This window comes from Athalia rosae, chromosome 3, assembly GCF_917208135.1.
Source record: "Athalia rosae chromosome 3, iyAthRosa1.1, whole genome shotgun sequence".
Lineage (NCBI taxonomy): Eukaryota > Metazoa > Arthropoda > Insecta > Hymenoptera > Athaliidae > Athalia > Athalia rosae.
In genome coordinates, this window is record NC_064028.1 from 11,035,808 (window position 1) to 11,056,606 (window position 20,799).

General features: G+C 33.0%; 1 protein-coding gene across 25 annotated transcripts; it reads left to right on the plus strand.

Annotated features, from left to right (window-relative positions):
- Positions 1–1,091: 1,091 nt before the first annotated feature.
- On the plus strand, positions 1,092–20,051 carry LOC105690073 (antichymotrypsin-2-like). 25 transcript variants are annotated; one of them, XM_012407580.3, is made up of 9 exons: positions 1,092–1,245; positions 4,987–5,108; positions 5,197–5,379; positions 5,492–5,702; positions 5,782–5,996; positions 6,082–6,267; positions 6,396–6,531; positions 16,562–16,703; positions 17,459–17,662. In XM_012407580.3, the coding sequence occupies exons 1-8, from the start codon at positions 1,236–1,238 to the stop codon at positions 16,699–16,701; spliced, it is 1,203 nt and encodes a 400-aa protein (XP_012263003.2). In that variant the 5' UTR covers positions 1,092–1,235; the 3' UTR covers positions 16,702–16,703; positions 17,459–17,662. The 25 variants fall into 25 exon arrangements, with proteins under 25 accessions (XP_012263003.2, XP_048507845.1, XP_048507847.1 ...); XM_048651888.1 differs by lacking the exons at positions 16,562–16,703; positions 17,459–17,662 and adding exons at positions 11,878–12,053; positions 14,601–14,789; XM_048651890.1 differs by lacking the exons at positions 16,562–16,703; positions 17,459–17,662 and adding exons at positions 13,391–13,561; positions 14,601–14,789.
- The last annotated feature ends 748 nt before the right edge of the window (positions 20,052–20,799 follow it).

Below are 20,799 nucleotides of genomic sequence, written 5' to 3' on the forward strand. Positions count from 1 at the left end.
CGTAAGAGTATAATGAAATCATCACCGATATGCTTCGATCCGCGGACTATTTTACTGCTCTATTTATAGACAATTTCTATAAAATGTCGTAACTCTTTTTTTTTTATTCTTCTTTACTTTATTACATAATTAATAGCCCACGAAGATTATTCAATATCGTTTCGATTCCACTAAATTCTCTACAGAAAGCCGCGGCGTGGAAAAATAAGAAAGAAATTAAATTTAAAATAAAATCATACGTATGCGAAATATTAAAATTCAAACGTGAAGTAACATCGCGCCCGAGACTATAACGTCGAACCTGTTTCATGCCGTCCAAAAGTTTGACAGTACTGTAAAAAATCACCCGCTTACATTACGTTTTTACCGTTACCAAACTCAAGATAATTCTAACCATTATTCTTTTATTCGATAATAGCTTTCAAAAATCGATGTGTTCATCTGGGCAGACTGAAATAAATTATAAATCAATCGGGCGATGGTAATGGGAGAGTCAAATTTTTTTTGTTTTCCGTTTCTTTTTTTTCTTTTCTTTCTTAAATTTAAATTTGAATTTTTCACACGATCGATTCAAATTTTGTAAGCTTAGTCAACAACGAGGAACGACTCGTCGGCGATTGTTTGTCTCGCCTTTTTACTTTTATCTTTTCTTTATTCCGGGGATCTCCAACCTGACGTCATACACACGAGTGTATGTATATTGTATATGTACATCGCAGGTGTACTATAATTACTACAGATCGTGTGCGATGCATTTACATTTTCATATACCTATACGAGTAGTTATACGATTTACTCATATGATTCTTCGTTTCCACTGTGTTGACGATCGAGCATTTCAAGCACACGGTAAGCGATTACTACGATCGGGGGATTTTCCCCGAGCTATTCACCAGAAGCACTTCGTATATTTCGCCTTTGGCAATAAAGAACGCGACTACGTATACGTTTGTTCCTTTTTCTTCTTTCTTTCATCTTTCGTTTTTTACTTTTTATCTCTTTACATTACGAATAAGAAACACCACCACAACCGGTATAATATGTACAACATCCGTAAACGTGTTAAGCCGGGCGGGGAAGAAGGAAGAAGAAATCGTGGTGGTGGGAATTCGAAGACTTTTGATAGCGTACGATCTCACCAGCAAACTTGCTGCCATGTATTAAATGACACGGAGCCACGTTCACGTTAGAGCTTCAGTTTAGATCTTGGTACCGGACTGAACTGACCCCTCAACATGCGGACGTGTGAGTAACATACACGCAATTTTTTTTCCCTTTTTTTATTTTGTCATTCAAATCATTCCGATCGGTTACAGCAGGTCGCCAATATTCACGAAAACGTGCGACCAAACTTACAAAAATTTATGTCTATAGGTATATGATTTTAGTTTTTCGTCGAAATTTTACGATGTGACAAAAAAATAAACAAAAAACGATGGAGATATACGAAAAAAGTTGAACTGGTTCTTTATGTAAAATTTCTTTTATTATTGTTTTTTTATTCGATATTCCTTTTTTGGGAATACCATTTGAAACATTGAAATGAAAAAACTATTTTCGGATTATCTATGAATTATCTCATTTTTGAATATGATTTCGAATATTTCATGAACTCGCATGAAAAATTGTGAGGTATTAATGCGCAGTGTGCAGATTATTGTAATTTTTTCCCGTGCGAATTCCCGGTAGGATGCATAACGATGTAAAAACGTGCGCATGAGAGGTGTTAGTCCGGTCACTATAAAGCTTTTGGCCTGTGAAAATTTAGGGGATGCGATTCCCTTTTTCATACTCGGGAGGGGGGGTAATTGGTAGAGTAAATTCGGATTTTCGGGACAAGCCCGCCGTTGCGTTCGCCGCCATTTTAAAGTGCTTTTTTGTTTTCCGTTTAACTCGCTTATTTTCAACTTCAGAGTGAAAGTGATGATTACCAAAGGTGTGGGAAATATAATTACCCACAAATTAGATAGTCATCACTTTTAATCTAGGATCAATATTTTCAGACTCGTACGTGGTTCAGTCAAAAAAATTGCATGCCTAAGTTAGGTATGTCGACAAATCGATCATAGGGTAAAAATGGCCATTACCAAAGTTGCAGAAATAAAATTTCATACCTGATCGTTCATCGCCATTTTTGCAATAAACTTCATAACAAGCGAGATATTGAAAAACAAGTTTTTCCATTCTTTCCAGTCTAACTTTTCAAGTATTGATCCTATACCAAAAATGATAATTATCAAATTTTTGGGAAATGACATTTCCCACAACTTTGGTTGTTGTCACTTTCATTCTGCAGTTGAAAACAAGCGAGTTGTTCGGAAACCAAAAAAACACCTCAGAATGGCGGGGAACGCAATGGGGGGATCGACCCTCTTTTTGGGCTCTCGCACTGGACTATGTTAATTGTGCAGAGGAAGAATCAAAGAATCACTGAATTTTACTAGCATTTGTTGACAGTAGACATAATATTAGAATTGAGATTGAATTTCTCCGTACAATAGGGGTAACGGAATTGATAACGATGAATTTTAATCATAGTGCATCGCGAATCGATCGAACGTACGCGCGTATAAAAACACATAAAATTTTGTCCTTATCGGTTCTAACATCAGGTACCTTTTCAATAGTCGTTACGACCTTGTCGGTCAATTCATTGCCTCGTTTTACTGACGTACAAAATAATATAATCCGGCTCTGAGATGATCTTACTTCGGAGACCTTGAACGCTGTAGCTGCGCCTCGATCTGTCGCAGCGCGCCATACGGTCTGTAAAAATCTTTCATACAATCGAAATATAGGAGGTGCATCTCGGTCGTAATAGCTCTCACGTAGTGCACTGAAAGTGAGATTTTAATAGTCGTTAGCGATGAGAAAATACGAAACAATTTTACATTACATAATATACATAATGTGAACAAGCGTATCTACAGGTATACATATAGAAACGAATAAGGTATTTGATTTTTTCCCCATTTTTTGCCACTGGATGATGTTGATTAATAATGTTATGTAACAACAATTGCTTATCAAATGTACGATGTTTTTTTTTTCTTTCTTTTGTTATTGCAAACCATACGAGATAACGTATTTGAATAAACATGATACGCTTAATGTATGTAATAGGGATAACAGACAATTTGTGCAAATAAAATTTTATATTGCAAACAACCATAAGTGAAACAAATATGTGTTAGCTCTTCAACTCGTTAGCCGCTAAGGAGAGAAAAAAACTTACAGTAACCGTAAGCCATGAAAAAAAAGAAAATAAAAAATTTCAGCATCACCTCATTAATTCACTTCGAATATAAAATATTCTAATCACAGAACCAAATCAAAATGTACAACGCGGTTATTCAATCAATAACGACTGCATAAATTATAACTGGTACTCGAGTGAATTTCTGATATCAATTTAACTGTCGCTTCCGACTCATTTGATGAAACAAAAAAGAAAGAGGACAACGATATCTTCAGATCATTCAGATCGTTGATACCGACTAGTATGATTAGATTGAAGGTGTGTGCGTTACAGAGATATAGTAAATAAGCATAAGTAGATGGTCATCAGTCCCACGTAAACATAAATACTATTTGTTTATGCGTAAATACGTGCACAGCAAAAATGAGTAATTCGCGAATGTGTCACCATCGTAGAGCGAACGGATTAATAACACATTTATTATTATTTAAAGAGCATATCGAGTAGGAACGTTTTCATCCGCGAAAGATATGAGTATATCGGTACCTACCAATATCATTTACAAATATAGAAATCTGTTTTTGAATTTGAGTAGGTCTATCTTTTACTGACCATTGGTCATCGTTCAACTCGCGCGTGCGCGGCTATATATTTTACACCGGCCAATGCTCGATAATTCGTCACTTGGTTGACGATCCTTTAACAACAAGGAGCGAACTGATAGTATCCCTCCGAAATCCAAAAGTGAGTTTTCGCCCTTCGATTTTGTCCGATTTCTTTTTCTTTCAATTTTAAAGCCACTTTAAACGTTCGTTGAGATCATGTTTCATCACGAGCATCGATGTTAGAACTTATTGTTAGTAATTAATCAGAAACGAATTAGCATTTGCAGAAGCGTCTTTTTCATTTCATACATTCATATAATTTACACAGACGTGAATAGTTATAAAAATTTGATTGAAGATTCTAATTATTCCATGGATTTTGTTGAATACGTGAAAATCAATGCTCGCCATACAGGCGCCAAACTTGCTGATAAATTCCTTGCATGTATCTGACATAAGGTAAACCATACCCACGAACACAATGAACAGCTTCGAAGCTAGGCGATGACATCATTCGGTGTTAAGTTTACGTACGATCCGCGCAACTCGCGGGCCTCTAGGCAGCGTTACGTAATATCGAGGCGTTCCCAAAGTTTTCTATCAAGTCAGGTATATTCCGCGAGCGGCGCGCATTCCGTTTTTGGCCGTTGTGAAATTCGCTGGTTCCATCGACATCGCGGCACTAGAAGAAGACCAATAACTAACTTTACAAAGGTGCAAGTGTTCGTCAATTGAAAAAATTTATCTCAATTCTTCTCATCCGGGTTCATTGACTGCCCTCAGCATCTACCTGTGATCATTTTTTTTATATTTCTGCTTCCAAACTGTAGTCGTATCATTCTTAACTTGACAGTTACCGCTCTTACCGCAAAAAAAAAAAAACGAGAACTGAAACAAAAAGCAAGTAAATGTAATAACCGACTCGGAAAAAAATTAATTACAGAGTTTGAATTTCGCGCGTTCTTCGTTAGGAAGAATATTGCTGTGCCGGTAAAGTAGGTCGCTACTGATGATTACCGGCAAAATTTCCCTATTTTAAAAATATGTAAGACTGCAGATGTTTGAAACTAGCTACAGCCGTAGGATTAAAAATTAGCTATCTCATTACCTGTAATGGAAGTTATAGAAAAACCATTCTCTTCTTGAAGCGTTTTATTTATATGTAATATTTATCTGTTTCAGTTGTATTATTTTCTCTCGTTGCACTCGCAATTTGTGCAAAAACCATGGCTGAGGAAGGCGAAGTAACTCCCCTTCAAACCATAGCTCAAACCACTTACGGGTTTGGCTGTGACTTTTTGAAGGTACGTACATAAAATACCTGTGTTTGCTCATTTTGTTCGATTGTTTGTTTTTTTCGCTATTTTCTATGTTCATCGACATGAATTTCAGACTGTGGCAAAGACCAACAATGGCAACCTGATCACCTCACCATTGAGCGCACAAGTTATCCTTGCCATGACTTATTTCGGAGCAGGAGGAAATACTGCAACACAAATGCGCAGCAGTCTTCATATGCCGGTAGATGACCAGCGTTCCCAAAATGGCTTTAAGGAACTCATCACTACATTAAATGTAAGCGATTGAGCACAAATTTTTTTCTTCATCATTTGTCCTCAATTTTCTTTTTATCCGTGCAAACCTATTACTAACGAAGGATTATTCACAAAGAAATTTATCATTTCAGAACGTGAATAGCGTTACACTTCATCTGGCTAATAAGATGTTCGTTCGGGATGGATTTACTGTAGCACCCGCATTCAAGGCCATTACCGCGAATCATTTTCTGTCAGAATGCCAATCACTCAATTTTGCTGATTCGGCCGCTTCTGCAGGCACGATCAACGCTTGGTGCGAAGAAAAAACCAACAACCGTATCAAGGATGTAATAAAACCAGGTGAGAGAACGTACCAAAGCAAACTCGTTGAAAGCGAAATTTCGAACTTGAGTTCATGAAATCTACTTTTGCTTCCCAGATAGCCTCACCTCAGACACAGCAATGGTTCTCGTCAACGCAGTTTACTTCAAAGGTGAGTGGGACAGGAAATTCAATGTAGAAAACACCCAGGATAGACCTTTCCACGTTGATGAACATACCACAAAGAACGTACCAACAATGTACATCAAACATAATTTCCGATATGGAAATATTCCTGATCTCGACGCCAAATTTCTGGAAATACCATACAAGGTAAAGGGAACACTGATTATTGACGTAACACGACAGATGGAAATACCACAGATGGAAGTGCTCACCTGATTTTGTTTCTTTTCAGGGCAAGGAGATGAGCATGGTGATAATATTGCCGAATACCATCAATGGACTATCACAAGTTACTGAGCGCCTTGGTTCAGTCGATATGCCGCAACTTTTGAAACGTTCTTGGGCCAGTCCAGTCGAAGTGTATCTACCAAAGTTCAAGTTTGAAACTTCCTTGGATCTTAAAGAAACTCTGGAGCAGGTATAAATAACAATCAGAAAACAATATTACAACAAATATTAGAAGCTTTCATCTTTCAAGACTCCCACGAGAATGTCTCAATCTTTTTCTAGTACTAAATAGAAATTTATAATTATCTTTATTTTCAGATGGGAATGGTTGATATGTTCAGTAACGCCGCTAACTTTTCTGGAATTTCTGATATACCACTTAAAGTGAGCAAAGTTATACAAAAGGCGTTCATCGAAGTTAACGAGGAGGGTAGTGAGGCAGCCGCAGTTACCGGTGAGTTCAACACTATTTTTCTCTTTGTCTTTCAATTTTTATTGTATTTCCCCCCTATAATATGATTACATTTCGCGTTCCATAAAAAAGCTAATTTTCTCAGAATCTTTTTTTTTCTACATTTTTTCTCTAAATTCGCACTTAATACCGGTGACTTGGATCCGAGCATAAACCGACGTTCTTTGATCTCGTATATTATTTATTAAAGTCGCTATTTGTATTCTGTTTATTCATACTACCATATACCACAAATACCGTAACCACGATGAATAATCACGGCGTGGGAATAACTTATCTCGAGGTCATATTTTTGAAAAAAGAATTACCAAAAAGAAAAACAACAAATTGCAATAATTGTAAATCAGATCGATATCAAACTCATCCAACTTTCTCTTCTTTCTTTTCTTTTGTTTGTCTTTGTCTTTTCCTTTCTATACTTTTATTCTTAGTAACTATTACACGGCATGTATGATGGGTAATCATAGGTATGCCATAAAATATTTCGCAAGTCATACATATCACCGGTGATCGCTTTATCAAGAACGGGTCTCAGTTAAATTTTCCGCATGTTTATGTTACATTCACGCTTTGAAAATTCTTATGGGTTTTTGGAGAATGAGAAATGGAAGTAAAAAAAAAAAAAAACTCGTATCTATAGATAATGTTAACTGCAACAATTTTCTGACGCTCCTTTCGCAAATATTGGTCACATGTTACCCATTATTACACTATACTTAGGCATAACGGTATTTTGAAATGATGGAGGCCGTACATGATATGATATACTTTTTTGATGCGTCACGCTACCTCATACATTTTTTGTTCGCAAATTTTCGTCAAACATCTTATGTTTCTTTATTCTATTTCACCGCGTAAACATTTCATACGCTATCGGTGAAAGTGTCAGTTTTATTATTCTTCCTATCATATACTGGCAATTTTTCTCTCTTTTTTGACCTTTTTTTCATCATATCCGATCATACGGCCTGTATAAGTGAGAGAAGAAATGTAATAATCATGTACAATATCATGAAAGAAGACGATGAACAATTCATACAGTAAGTTATGCAATTTTCTGATCTATACTCATACACTTATATTCCTCTTTCTTTACTCGTCTCTATATACCACTTCATATAGTTCTGCTTGTTTGGAGCGAATATTTATCCAATATGTACATATCATTTCCAGAAAATTCTACGTAATAAGAAATTATATTTAAAATTCAGATTCAACCGAATAATTTTCAATCATTTCGGGAGTACTGTTTCCCCATGCAGGGTGTACACTAAATGTAAGAAAATCTCATCATCTTCGTTCATCTAAGGCGAGCAATTTTCCTGTGTTCGATGAATCATGCGCAAATCATTGCAGGAAAAAGAAACTAAATCAAACAAAAACGTTATCGAATGAATTCACCGTTTTAGAAAGCGTCACGTCATTTATATGATTATTATTTACTCTTTTTTTTTTTTCTTTCATTCCGTGGATATAACACCTCGTATGGCTTGTTAGACGTACCTACATAGTTATTGAGCTTAAATTATCATTGATTCCATATGACTGATCTCAGTGGTTAATTGTTTTTGTGATAGCCCTTGAAATTGAAACCGATTCTCTTCGCTGGCCAGAAGAAATCAAAGCGGACCGACCATTCCTATTTTTGGTTCAACATACTTCGTTGAGCGGCCCCTTATTCGTCGGAAAAATTATTCATCTAACGACCACATAATTTATATCGCTATTCTATACCATATATTATTGTATAAAACTCACTTCATAAAACACATGTACCTACTATTATGGTGTCCAAAATTTTTCTTGTTTTTTTTCCGCAATTTCGTGGCCGAAAATTATCAGGTTGGTTTCGTATGCCATCCATCGTGTTACTACGATGTTTGTTGTTGTTGTTTTTTTCTCCTAATTCTAATTCTTGAATAAGATTATTATTTTTTTTTTTTGGCACAGGCGTGGAAATTGTGTTCCAATCTTTGTCTTGGTCCAACGCTGAACCAGCGGAAATCAGAGTTGATCGACCATTCTTCTATTCGATTATCCATCACAATTTAGATACTCATTGTCAGATATTCAATGGAAAAATTTGGAATCCAGTGTTATAATTTCGTGGAATTGTATGCTGTATAATCATTCTCCAGTATTTTCTTTTTCTCCGTAATTGACTGACCAATACTGTAATAAAAAAATTATAGCAAAATAAACGACAATAATCAAGGAAATAAAATTCGTTCAGTTAAAATTATCTGCATATCGAGTCACAAATAGAATATGTATACGGTTTCCACGTGAAAAATTCATAAAGGCAAAATCTAGAGGAAGTAAATGAATTGATAAATGACGAAAAACAGCAACACTTACCCATATCAGAACTACTTTTTTTGTCGCAGGGTTTGAAATTGTGAATAGAGTCATGCCAATTCCGATGAAAATGCTCGTCGATCGACCATTCCTGTATTTGATTGTGCACCATCAGTTGGATTATGCTCCCTTATTCACCGGAAGAATTCACTGTTCTGAAAACTAGCGTGATCGATATCATCCAACGCGTCGATTGATTATTAAATTAAGCTTCAATGATTTCATTTATGTAATATTCAAACAAACAATCGTTTTAACTATTCGAGTGTTCGATTCCAGTATTTTCGATGGATATACGATGAATTTGAATATTGCACACGTGGAATATGAGTATTAAAAGAAAAAATATATGTATTTGTCTCATTTTGTTACATAATTTACACAACTTCATTCACGGTTGAATAAAGTTCGAAGGCACGTAATGATTATTGGTCGGATATTTAAAAAAAAATCTCTTTCATCCGTTGAAATGCCAATTGAGTTCAATTTATAGCAAAAATACCATTTTTCCGTACCGCATAATTCACAGGACATTACATTTACCTTTCGAAACTTTACAGCATGCTAACAAAAAAAAGATCATCCAATATGCTCGGACACATAGGTAATGAATTCGATAATGCATATTTTTTTTTTACTCGTTTAAAAAATCAACCTTGCATCATTTTTTTGTAACGCGCAAATCTGACTCACTCCGCAATCTATACCTAAATTTTCGGTTATCTTGTAAATTCATTACTTATATTTTTTTTTTTTGTTTTTTTGTCTTTGCGACAGCCTTCACATTCGGGTTGGTTTCTCTCGGAAATTTGCCACCGAGATTCCTTGTGGATCAACCGTTCCTCTATACAATTCGACATTCTGAAACGGGCGCTCCTTTATTCAATGGAAAAGTTACGAATCCTTCGATATAAGTTGGTGATTCATCACACCTCAATGCTTCCTTTTGTCTAATACCTGAACTTTTTATTGTACGTAGATAACTCTCTTTTGCGAATAAATTGTACTTCTATTGTATAGTATTAAATTGCTATACAAGTCTGTTATTTTTTAACGAATTTTCTTTCGTTACGAGTTTCAATAAATTTTAATATACACACGTCACAATTTGAAAGTGAGAAAACGGGCGGTAAAGATTTTTGAGGTTTTCCTTTTATTTCAACTTGTTTGTTTACCCCGGTTCGTCCTAATTAGCTGTATGGAAATCTAGCCCACTTTTGGCTCGATCATCTTTTCAATTATTATCTGCTGCGCGAACAAAAATTAAAGAAACGAAAAAAAAAATCATTATTTTTATTTTACGGCAGATTTGGTTGTTGTACCACCCAGCCTGAATTGGCCAGAAGATATCAGAGTGGACCGTCCATTCCTCTTTGCCATCTTTCAACTGACGTTGGATACCCCATTGTTTAATGGGATAATTAATAGTTTTGACGACATCTTGTGATTCCTTTATTTTTTATTTCTTTTTAAATTTCTTTCTTCACTTTAATCCCTCATTGGAGCCTGTGTACTCGTATACCATACCGTAAATTTTTTTAATAAAATTGATCCTCGTATTGTTCTTCCGGTCTCTTTTGTTCTAATTTTTCATTTACTTTTAATCACGCCTCGTACGTGACTTGTACGTTCGCTTCTATTCTTTTTTCGAATTTTCTTACATCTCATTTTTACTGTTATGAATTTCTCTTGGTGTTATTCTATGCATATAGGGACTATTTTCCGACCGATTGTACCATCGCTTCCAATAAGGCCAGAGGAATTCAGAATCGATCGACCATTCGTTTACTCGATACTTCATTTGACGGCGGAATCGCATTTGTTCTTCGGCAAAGTTTCCAATGCTCATGTCGCTTGAATCAAGTTTGCTAAAGAGAATAATCAAAGTACTCAATAATAATTATATATAATTATTATAATTGTGATTTTTTTTTACTTTAATACTATTTATTACCTTTTTTTTTTTGATTACATGCAACTTTATAATTTTATATACTTATGTGGGAAATTATTAATTTATTATTTATTTAATTATTAATTATATATATACATGGGAAATTATCGATCAATAAAAATTTTCTGCCGTATATTATTATTTACGCACTGCAAATGATTTCATTAGTACAAAATTATCGACCGATAATTATTGATGGACGAATGCGTGAGAAAAAATATTAATGCAATAACAGTAACAGTAATAACAATGATAATGATAACAAAAGCTACAACAACAATAGTAATAATTTTATTTCTACGTCCTCCGTATTTTTCCATATACTCATACCTGTGATTTTTTTTTTCTTTTTTTTTTTTGTTGCTTTCATAATATTTGCGACGCAGCAGCTGTGTTCATGACCGAATCACTCGTTCAGACAGCATTCTTCGTTGTGGACCGACCATTCTACTACGCGGTAATGCATCCGGATTTGGATACGACGCTGTTCAATGGGCAATGTTCGAATCCCTAATAAATTAAAAAGTATCCTATCGCAATTTGTATATCGATATACTTGTCAAATTTTCGCTCGCAACAAATTTCATGTAATAGAATATCACATGGCGTAATAAAATACAAATCAATTTCAACAAATTTTTGGTATATACGTATTATTCAAATATGATGGGCTTGTGCGGGATTTATTTATTTATCTCTTTATTATTTTTCATCAACAAAGAACGAAAAAAGCGTTCCAGTTGGCACATACATATAATAAATCTGCTTCAATTTTTTAATTTTTAATTTCTATCTTATTTGGTTCTGTTTTTTAGTTCCTTCTCTTTCGGGTTTCATGTATTAATGTTGAGAATTTTAATTTTGGGACGTACTCTTTCATATTTCTTTATTTCAACCATCACAGTAGACAATGCTATGGTGAATTCTCACTGATGTGTAATTGAAAAATAAATGAATAAATAAATAAAAATGTTATCCACATATTACATATTGAAATTTTTGGCGATACGATTTAGGTTTGAGCGGTCGACGTTCCTTCGCTAATTCCGACGATTCGATCACCATGAACGTCGACAAACCATTCATTTTCTATCTACTGGCCGCCAATAATGTCGGTCCAATAATCGAAGGCCAACTAAGAGATCCCGGATTCGATAACCCCCAAGAGAATGTTAAACAATGATATAACCGGGTGAGAAAGTTCTCTACCGATAAAAGTTTTTTTTTTGTTTTTTATTTTGCCTTATTATTTTTCGAAAAATATGTGTTGCTAGGGTGGAATCGTCATCGTTCGCTGTTTTTGCATTAATTTTTTTTTTTCATTGACCCCATATGTTCGTCCAAAATTACTAACCCCGATTATTTGGATTATTGCAACGGTAAATGTTACATAATTGATTTCGCTTTTATGATTGTGAAAGAAAAAAACAAGATAAGTAGACTGAAAGATTTCTTTTCTTAAAGTTTGGAATGTTAAATTATCTCGTTTTCAGGATTACAATTCTTTGAGATGTCCGCTAGGCCTCCACCGCTAAAGATATCGATCGATGAACCCTTCCATTTCACGATTTATCGTCGCTCTGATAATATTCTTCTGTTCTCTGGCACTGTTCTTGACCCGACCTTACTATCGAATGAAAAATAAAACTAATTAATTTCTTCGATCTAACCACTTTGCCTGCAGGCATGTATACACTTACATACCTATACGTTCTTGTTCACGATTGTTTCTTATTTTTTTTACTGTAATGCGATTTCTGAATTTGGGAAAAAAGAAAAACGAGAACGCAAAGATTATAACTTACATAATATACTATACACACACACGTACAATGGGAATAAAGAATTTGAAACATTTGTCAATGGAGTTATATTATTATGAAAGAAATTCAAATGAAGCATGGATATTCTTGAAAGATTTTTTATTTTTACAGCGGTCCTGATTCTTCCCGGTAGTAGCGCACCGCTGCCAGTTTTACCGCCGAATATTATATCGGTCGACAAACCATTTTATTACTTCATTTATCATCGCATTTTTAAATTACCACTATTCGCAGGTTTAGTTTATGATTTACCTGAGAACGACGAATGATTCGTTACAAAAATTCTCATTAGACGTATAATCGAAGTTTATTCTAATTCAAATTTCATCACCGTATGTAACACAAATAGAAGCCCGTGTTGGACGGCACAAAAATATATAAAGTAGACGCATAAATCTCCCAGACCGCACATAGTACTGCCATTCATTTATTCACTCCTTTCCCCCCCCCCCCCCCCCCCTAAAACAAATTTCAAATATCAATTGAAACAACCGATTTATCTTTTTCTATCTTTTTCCCTGAATCCATATTATTTAGATACATATTATGACATGCGTAATTATTATTTTTCTTTTCTTTAATCGTGTCTAATAATAGAATTTTACGTGATTCGTATATATTTGACAAGAAAATAAATAAATAACATAACATAACATAACATAAACAAACAACAAAAAATAAAATTTTCATTACATTTATTTTCTAGTGATCGAAGTGGTAGCGATAAGTGCTGTAATCTGGGAACCGGAACCGGTGGTATTTTCGGTCAAACATCCAGCGTATTTTCAGATACGAGATAATAATCACGAAATAACTCTATTCAGCGGATTCATTAAGGATTTCGCCTAATGCTCCGTATTACGCATAGACAATAAATGTAATTTTAGTCGATCTTTTTTTTTCAAGAATATTCTATATCCGTTTATTTTTCTATCTTTTTCTATTTTTTCATTCTCTTGTCTCTCTTCACATTTTTACTTCTCATTGTGTTATCATTCATATGGAATAATAATACGGTGATTTTCTTCGTTTAGAATTTTTGGTTTTCTCTCCTAAATTTTCCACTAACGAATCATGCATTATTATTATCATCATCATCATCATCGTCGTCATATAAGTATGATATTGTGTAAAAAAATTTTCTTTTTTATTTCTCTCCCTCCAAACTCTATTCTGTGAGCTTTTATAGATCGTTTGTATGAGGAGGTGACACGTTGAAAGATATTATATGTGAAATTTACGTATTTGAAAAATGTACAAAAACTTGAAAGAAAAAAAAAAAAACATCGAAAACAACAGAAATTTTTAATTTCGATATCATTATACATGTAATCTTTTTCCAGTTGTACAAATTGTCGCTTTAAGTGCGATTTCCTTCGACCAGCCACCGAAAACAATAGAGGTCAACCGACCATACCTTTACATGATCCAACATTGTCAGAAAGAGATAACCCTCCTCTCCGGCACTGTTCATCAACCAAACTTCAAACCATAAGTTAATTTATATCGTTATTTCATTTCATTTTTGATCTTTCTGCGACTTTTATTTTTCTTCTCGAACCAGCATGAATTATGTCTAACGTAATATTCCCTGATAATAACACCGAAAAATAACCTTATTAACACACGATCAATTGTCTAACATAATTTTGAATCAGAGAATAAAAAACATTGTTTTTTTTTTTTTTTGGATTTATCAATTTTATAAATTTTTGTCATTATCAATTGAAAATTAAAAATAAAACGAAAAAAAAAAAAAAAGATTATTACTATTATTATTATTATTAATCATTATTAATTTTCATATCAATACCTAATAAATGTTATGTGGAATTATTTAATTCTAAAATTTGGAGACTTGAGAATTTACCAAAACTTCTTTACTGAAACAAAATAATCTCTGCTTACCGTTTCAGTGGGTGTTCAGAAACTAAGCTTGCAGGCGTTCATTCAACGGCCCGTGACGACTTTTAGGATCGATAGATCGTTTTTATTTAGCGTATTAAAAAAATCAACTAATACCATCACATTTATTGGTTACATACGAAAGCTTCATTAAATTTATCATTCTGTAAAATAATTTTTTTTTTACTTGGAATTTTTTTCTCCTCTATTAGTCAATTAATAATGAGTAATTTCATATCGAGGGTTGTAAGCATGAAATATATTTTTTAGGAAAAAAAAATAAATACAGTAATCAATAAGTAAATTAAATAGTTGATATTCTTAATTTATAGAAAATAATTTCACATCAGATTCATCGATATGGATATATATCTATGATTATAGCTGTTTACTTACATAGTTTCTTAAATATGCTGTGCAACTGAGAAGCCTTTTTTTCCTGCAACAGTGCATGTTGATAATGTTCTATAACTTTTTTTTAAATTTTGCTATTGTTATTTCTTTTTTCTAATTTAATACAACTGTAAATTTATTTCACCGTTCAAGATAATCGCATAAACCCGATAACAATTTTGTATGTGAGCATGTTATTTGCACTTTGATTTGCACCTTGCATCGAATCTTATAATTCGCACGCATGAAAAAACCAAATTCCATGGTATAATAATTAATTACCTAATTAATCGTACGTAATGTTCAGCGGACTGTGTTATATGTCCGATGTTTTTTATTCATTAATTCTCTTTCTGAGGCTCACTCGCATGTAAAGCAAAAAAGAAGAAAATCGAAAGCTAATTTGTCTTTGCAAAAATAACATATGATACAAATTTCGAAATTGAGCGGTTTCGAATTTTTCGAATTCGAGGTAAAAATATTCAATTTCTCCGATTCTAACGTGATTGCGAGAAAACATCGTATCGAGGGTTGAAATTAAGAAACAAAAAAACTTTTAATATTTTTAATTTGCAGCCCTGCGAGTACGCCCCATGTCGTTGGTTCGGCCGTCACGTGATCCAAAAATATTTTCGGTGGACAAACCATTTTTATCGTTCATAATTAATGTTAGAGCAAGCAAAAACAAAATTATCACTATACTCGAAGCTGCAGTAAGATCGCTCTGAACAATTCTCTAAAATTTTTTTTTCCTCCTTTCTTTGACGTAAATAGCTTCCGATTTTTTACTAATAAAATTGACTATCATTATGTATCTATTTATATACCAACACTGATGCGAACGATCTCATGTCTATATTTTGTACCTCAAACCGAATAGTTATCATTTTTTCTGGTCCCCCGCCCTCCCCATACGACATACCTATTTATTCTCAACGAACGAATCGGGAATTAATTATTGTATGTTATTATAATAATAGGGTAAGTCTGAATAATTGATCGATTGACTGATTCACCAATCAGTCAATTGATATATCGGGTGAAATACACGTAAAGTAATAGTTACATATATATTACGTATATACATACCTATACCTGTACATATATCTGAAACAACATATGTAGATATACCTTTACATATGTATGTATTTGTATGTACATGAAATTTGTATTAAAAAAAAAAAGAAGTAAAATTCAATTTCAATGCCATAAAAAATTAATACCTCTTGAAGCACATATATGAATTTAATTGTGTATATACAATAACTATTAGGTAATTCGATGAATGATCAGTATTTCTTAAAATATCAATAGTGATGATGATAATAACGAATTAAATAATCGTCTGTAGATCGTAAAAGAATTTTTCCTCGACCTTCGCGACGTAAGTATGGAATCGGATAATATGACGACACTATGATACAAGGAGGTTTCCGCCATTGTTGGATTTTTTTTTACTTTTTTGATTATTGCCGTTTTTTTTTGCATTGTTTTTCCTATAATTAATTTGATATGTTACGAACGAACCGATTGTATAAGATAATTGACAAAATCGAAGCGCTCTAATTGTACTTTGCAGTCATAACGATGGTGGGATACAGCTCGTATGTACCGGCTACCCCGATTTTCGACGCCAATCATCCTTTCTATTTTTCAATTATATCGACATCTCGGGACGTAACGCTTTTCACGGGTCTCCACAAATCTCCGGAACAATGAAGGTAGGTACGCCGCATTCATATTTACTCCTCTATTAATAAATAATTGTTTCCTTACTATTATAACATAAGTATGTAGGTACAGGGAATTCCATGCCAAATCATTTTGTGCTGCTTGTCGTTTTCTTCTTTTCGTTTTTTCCTTTGTGTGTTTTAAAGAAATCTGAATGCGATTTATTAGTTCTTGTTCATTTAGTTGACAAAAAAGCAATATTGAGAACTTCTCGACTGCAATAGAAAGACAAAAAATAGTATCGGGTTTAAAAATAAGAAATCATTTTTTTGTCAACGAACTTTCTTTTTACCTTGAATAATTCGTTTTGAAGAGTTACGGGTTTTTTTTTTTTTTTATTTCACATGCCTGTTGTATAATTGTAAAATGTGTGGTTAATATAGGTATACACGTGTATAATCGTATTAAAATTGTTATGTGTTTGTACATCGTTATATAATTGTTTCTGTGGGTTACATAATTTACTATCAATCAATCGAGCAATGAAACATTCCTTTCTTTAGTTTCTACATTCATTCACTTTTGTATCATTAGGATATTTGACATATACATATTATCCATGTATTTAATTTCTTGCCATCATAGAAGTTCACCTCCGTCATATTTCGTAATTGTAAAATCTGTACATTTGACGCTGTCGAATTTGAAGTGATGAGAAAAAAAAACGAACTACATTTTGTATATTACATTTAACTAAATATTTTATTCATTTATTCACTTATTTATATATTTTTTTTTGTTTCAGGGGAATCGATCGGACTTAGATCATTATTTGAAGATGTTACCGAAGTATTTAACGTAGATCATCAATTTCTGGCCATAATTAATCGCGATACGGTTCCAATGTTCGTATCTCGAATTCTGAGGCCACCGTTTTCGTGATTTTCAAAATTTGAAATTCTTTTTTTTCTTTAATTTATGTATGTATACTCGTGTTACCTCAAACATTCAACGATATATCCACTTTAAATCAAGGTTTATTAATATGCGATGATTATTATTAATGTTATTATCATCATTATTATTATTGTTGTTGTTGTTGTTGGTGTAATGTACATCGATAATTTTGACCTATTATCGCGAGATATGTAAAATAAATTATTTTATCAAATTTAAAAACGAATGAAAAATTATTCAATTGTATTGTACACCTATATGTATGTACCTGTACTGATAATCGAAGTTATCGACGATTATATAATTATTTTTCCGTATTTTACCGATATTATATGCATTTTGTTTTTCTAAAGTTTGATAGTGCAGCTCGTCCATGGTATTAATCAGATAAAAATTTAGAAAATTTCTATTTTTCCATAGGTATGATCCTCAAGAAGAAAAGTGGTCGAGTACCACAAAGAATTCTTTTCGAAGTTAACCATCCAGCTTTCTATACAATTGTTCGGCAATCTGATACTGTTGTGAATTTCTTGTTCCAAGGCATTCTCGCCAATCCATAATTCACGGAACAACGATCGTTATTGTGATTTACAGTATACATGGATCTGATTTCAAAGTTCTTTGATTTTTGTTCTTTAATATACAAATTTAAACAAATATACACAGGTATATGAATACCGACCCTTGATTGTTGTGTGTAGTGGCGTTAAACTTTTTTTTTGCTTTATTTGTAATCGATGCTTGTTTTTTTTTTAGCAAAACGATTTTATTGTTCATACTTATATCTGGTCCGATTCACCGTATATACTATACCTACAACGCATGTAACGTTAATTATTATAATAAATCGATCGATTGATTTATTTCTTTTTTCTTTATCTGTTCCTCTTAGGTATTAAGGTCCTGAAATTAAGTGCTGCACTTCCAAAACCCCGATCGGTTCGTTTCGAAGTTCATCATCCCGCATTTTACGCTATTTGGCACTTACCGACTGACACGATATTGTTCCGTGGTAATCTTGCGAGTCCCTGAAGCCCTTTTTTATCGGCAGCTCATATGACGGAAAACTATCGAACAAAAATAAGCAACAATTAAACCAAAACAAAAGTTTTAAAAATACTATGAGAAATTTTTTTTAAGACGGATCAAAAATCAAAATATACGATAACGGGTGTACTGCGTATATGACTTGAGAGTTATACTAAGTCTTATTTCAATTATTATATCATTTTTGTAGCATGATTTTTTTTTTATGTAAAATTGAACCATTTTAAAAATATAATTTGTTTTTCCCCACGATCCTATGGAAATATGAATTTCTAATAGGCATAAGGATTCTTATCCTGATTTTCGATCTCGAATTTATTTAATAAATTATAATTTCTTCCATGATTGCCCCGCATAATACATTCGATCCCTCGTGCATGATTATAAATTTATTTTTCATTTTTTTTTTTGTGTTTTTTTTTTATAAATTCTTGCATGAAGACGAAATGTCATTACTGTGTATGTCTTGTGTTGTTCTCGTGTTTTAATAATGCACGACTTTTCTTTTCAGATGCAAAGTTTTTGTTTTACATTTGCATGTTTTCATATCGATAAAATTGAAAAAAAAAATTAATTAGAAAAAAAGAGCAATTGGATCGTCTTGAATGTTTGCAGCATAAACTTCACGCTCGTTACATAATTAACACAAGCTTGGTAAAAACAATTTCGCAGTAACGTGAGAATTTGGAAAAAAAAAAGAAAACTTGGGTTCATTTAACGTACGAAATTTTGAACCTCGCGGATTTCACAGCTCACGCATGTCGTATGGTTAACACGAAATTTCATCCGGCTAAATAAATCACTTCGGAGTCAATCCATTTCAGGGATAATGGGATGTATACATATACCTACATCTTCATTTTTTTATTTTTTTTTGTATTATAGTTGTGAACACCTGGGCAAGAAGTGGACGATTATCTATTTTCCCACCAGTTCGGTTTGTAGTCGATCGTCCTACGCATTTTTCTATTATTCACACAGGGACTAGCACGGAATTGTTTAATGGCCTTTTAATTAACCCTTAATTTTTTCTCCTGATTTATTTCCTCTGACTTAATCTGCTGTTTCTTCTGCTATTTTTTTTTTTTTTCTAATTGTCTGTTGATCTGCATTCTATGAACAATGCTACTAATAATAACTTCAAGTTAACTTCCATATATATAGCACGTATATGTATCTAGAGTTTTTATTCTATTTTGCCATACTGACATTTAACTGAGATTTTTCCACGATAATGTGTAATATATAATTGTGATTATTATACATATTATAAGATCAAAAATCTAATATTACAAACAGGAGAAAACCAAAAGAAATGAAAATCATAGACCAAAAATTATGTGTGTTGTACCGATTATGTGTATACCTGATTACAAATAAAATCTATTCACGAACCTCTTCCTATAATTTTTATTGCAATTCTTAGATACATAAAAAATTATACGAATACAGTAACTCTGATATGGTCATCCTCTAATAGGTGTATTGTCATATTATTATTCGTAAGTAATATAGATTACGTTGTATGAGTCTAATATTTGTAAATGATGAACCAATCATATTTCAATAATGCGAAACTTGTAATATTTCTTTTTTACTTCTCCTGTCTCTCCCAATATTATCAAACACGAAATATTTGAAGTATGAGGATACCCGAACCATCCTGAACTAAAATCGCAAGGTATTAAAATTAATCAAATTTCAAAATTACATTACATGCGGCAATAAAATTGTTGTTACAAACCCATAGTAATAATCACATTTAAGTTCTGGCGTTTTATCTATCATTTTTTTTCTCTCAATTTATTTTTTACAAACCTGTACCAGGTACCCATAACTATTTTATTCTTACCTTATTCCGGGAATTAAGAGTCAGACGCAAAGTGTACTTCTGAAAAGGAAAAAAAAACGCTTTAATCAAACGAGTCTCTTTTCGGAATTGGATGTTCAGTGCCAAATCAACAAATATTTTATGTTTCAATTCCATCTACTATCCTTTCTGAATAAAGATTCTCTAATTTCAACGGTAAAACATGGTTTTTATTGATTATGTAAGAAATATCACGAATTATTGTTATTAACGTGCGTTAAATCCACCAAAATGAAATATCTTCAAAATGAATAGAATAGAAAACTTAAAAA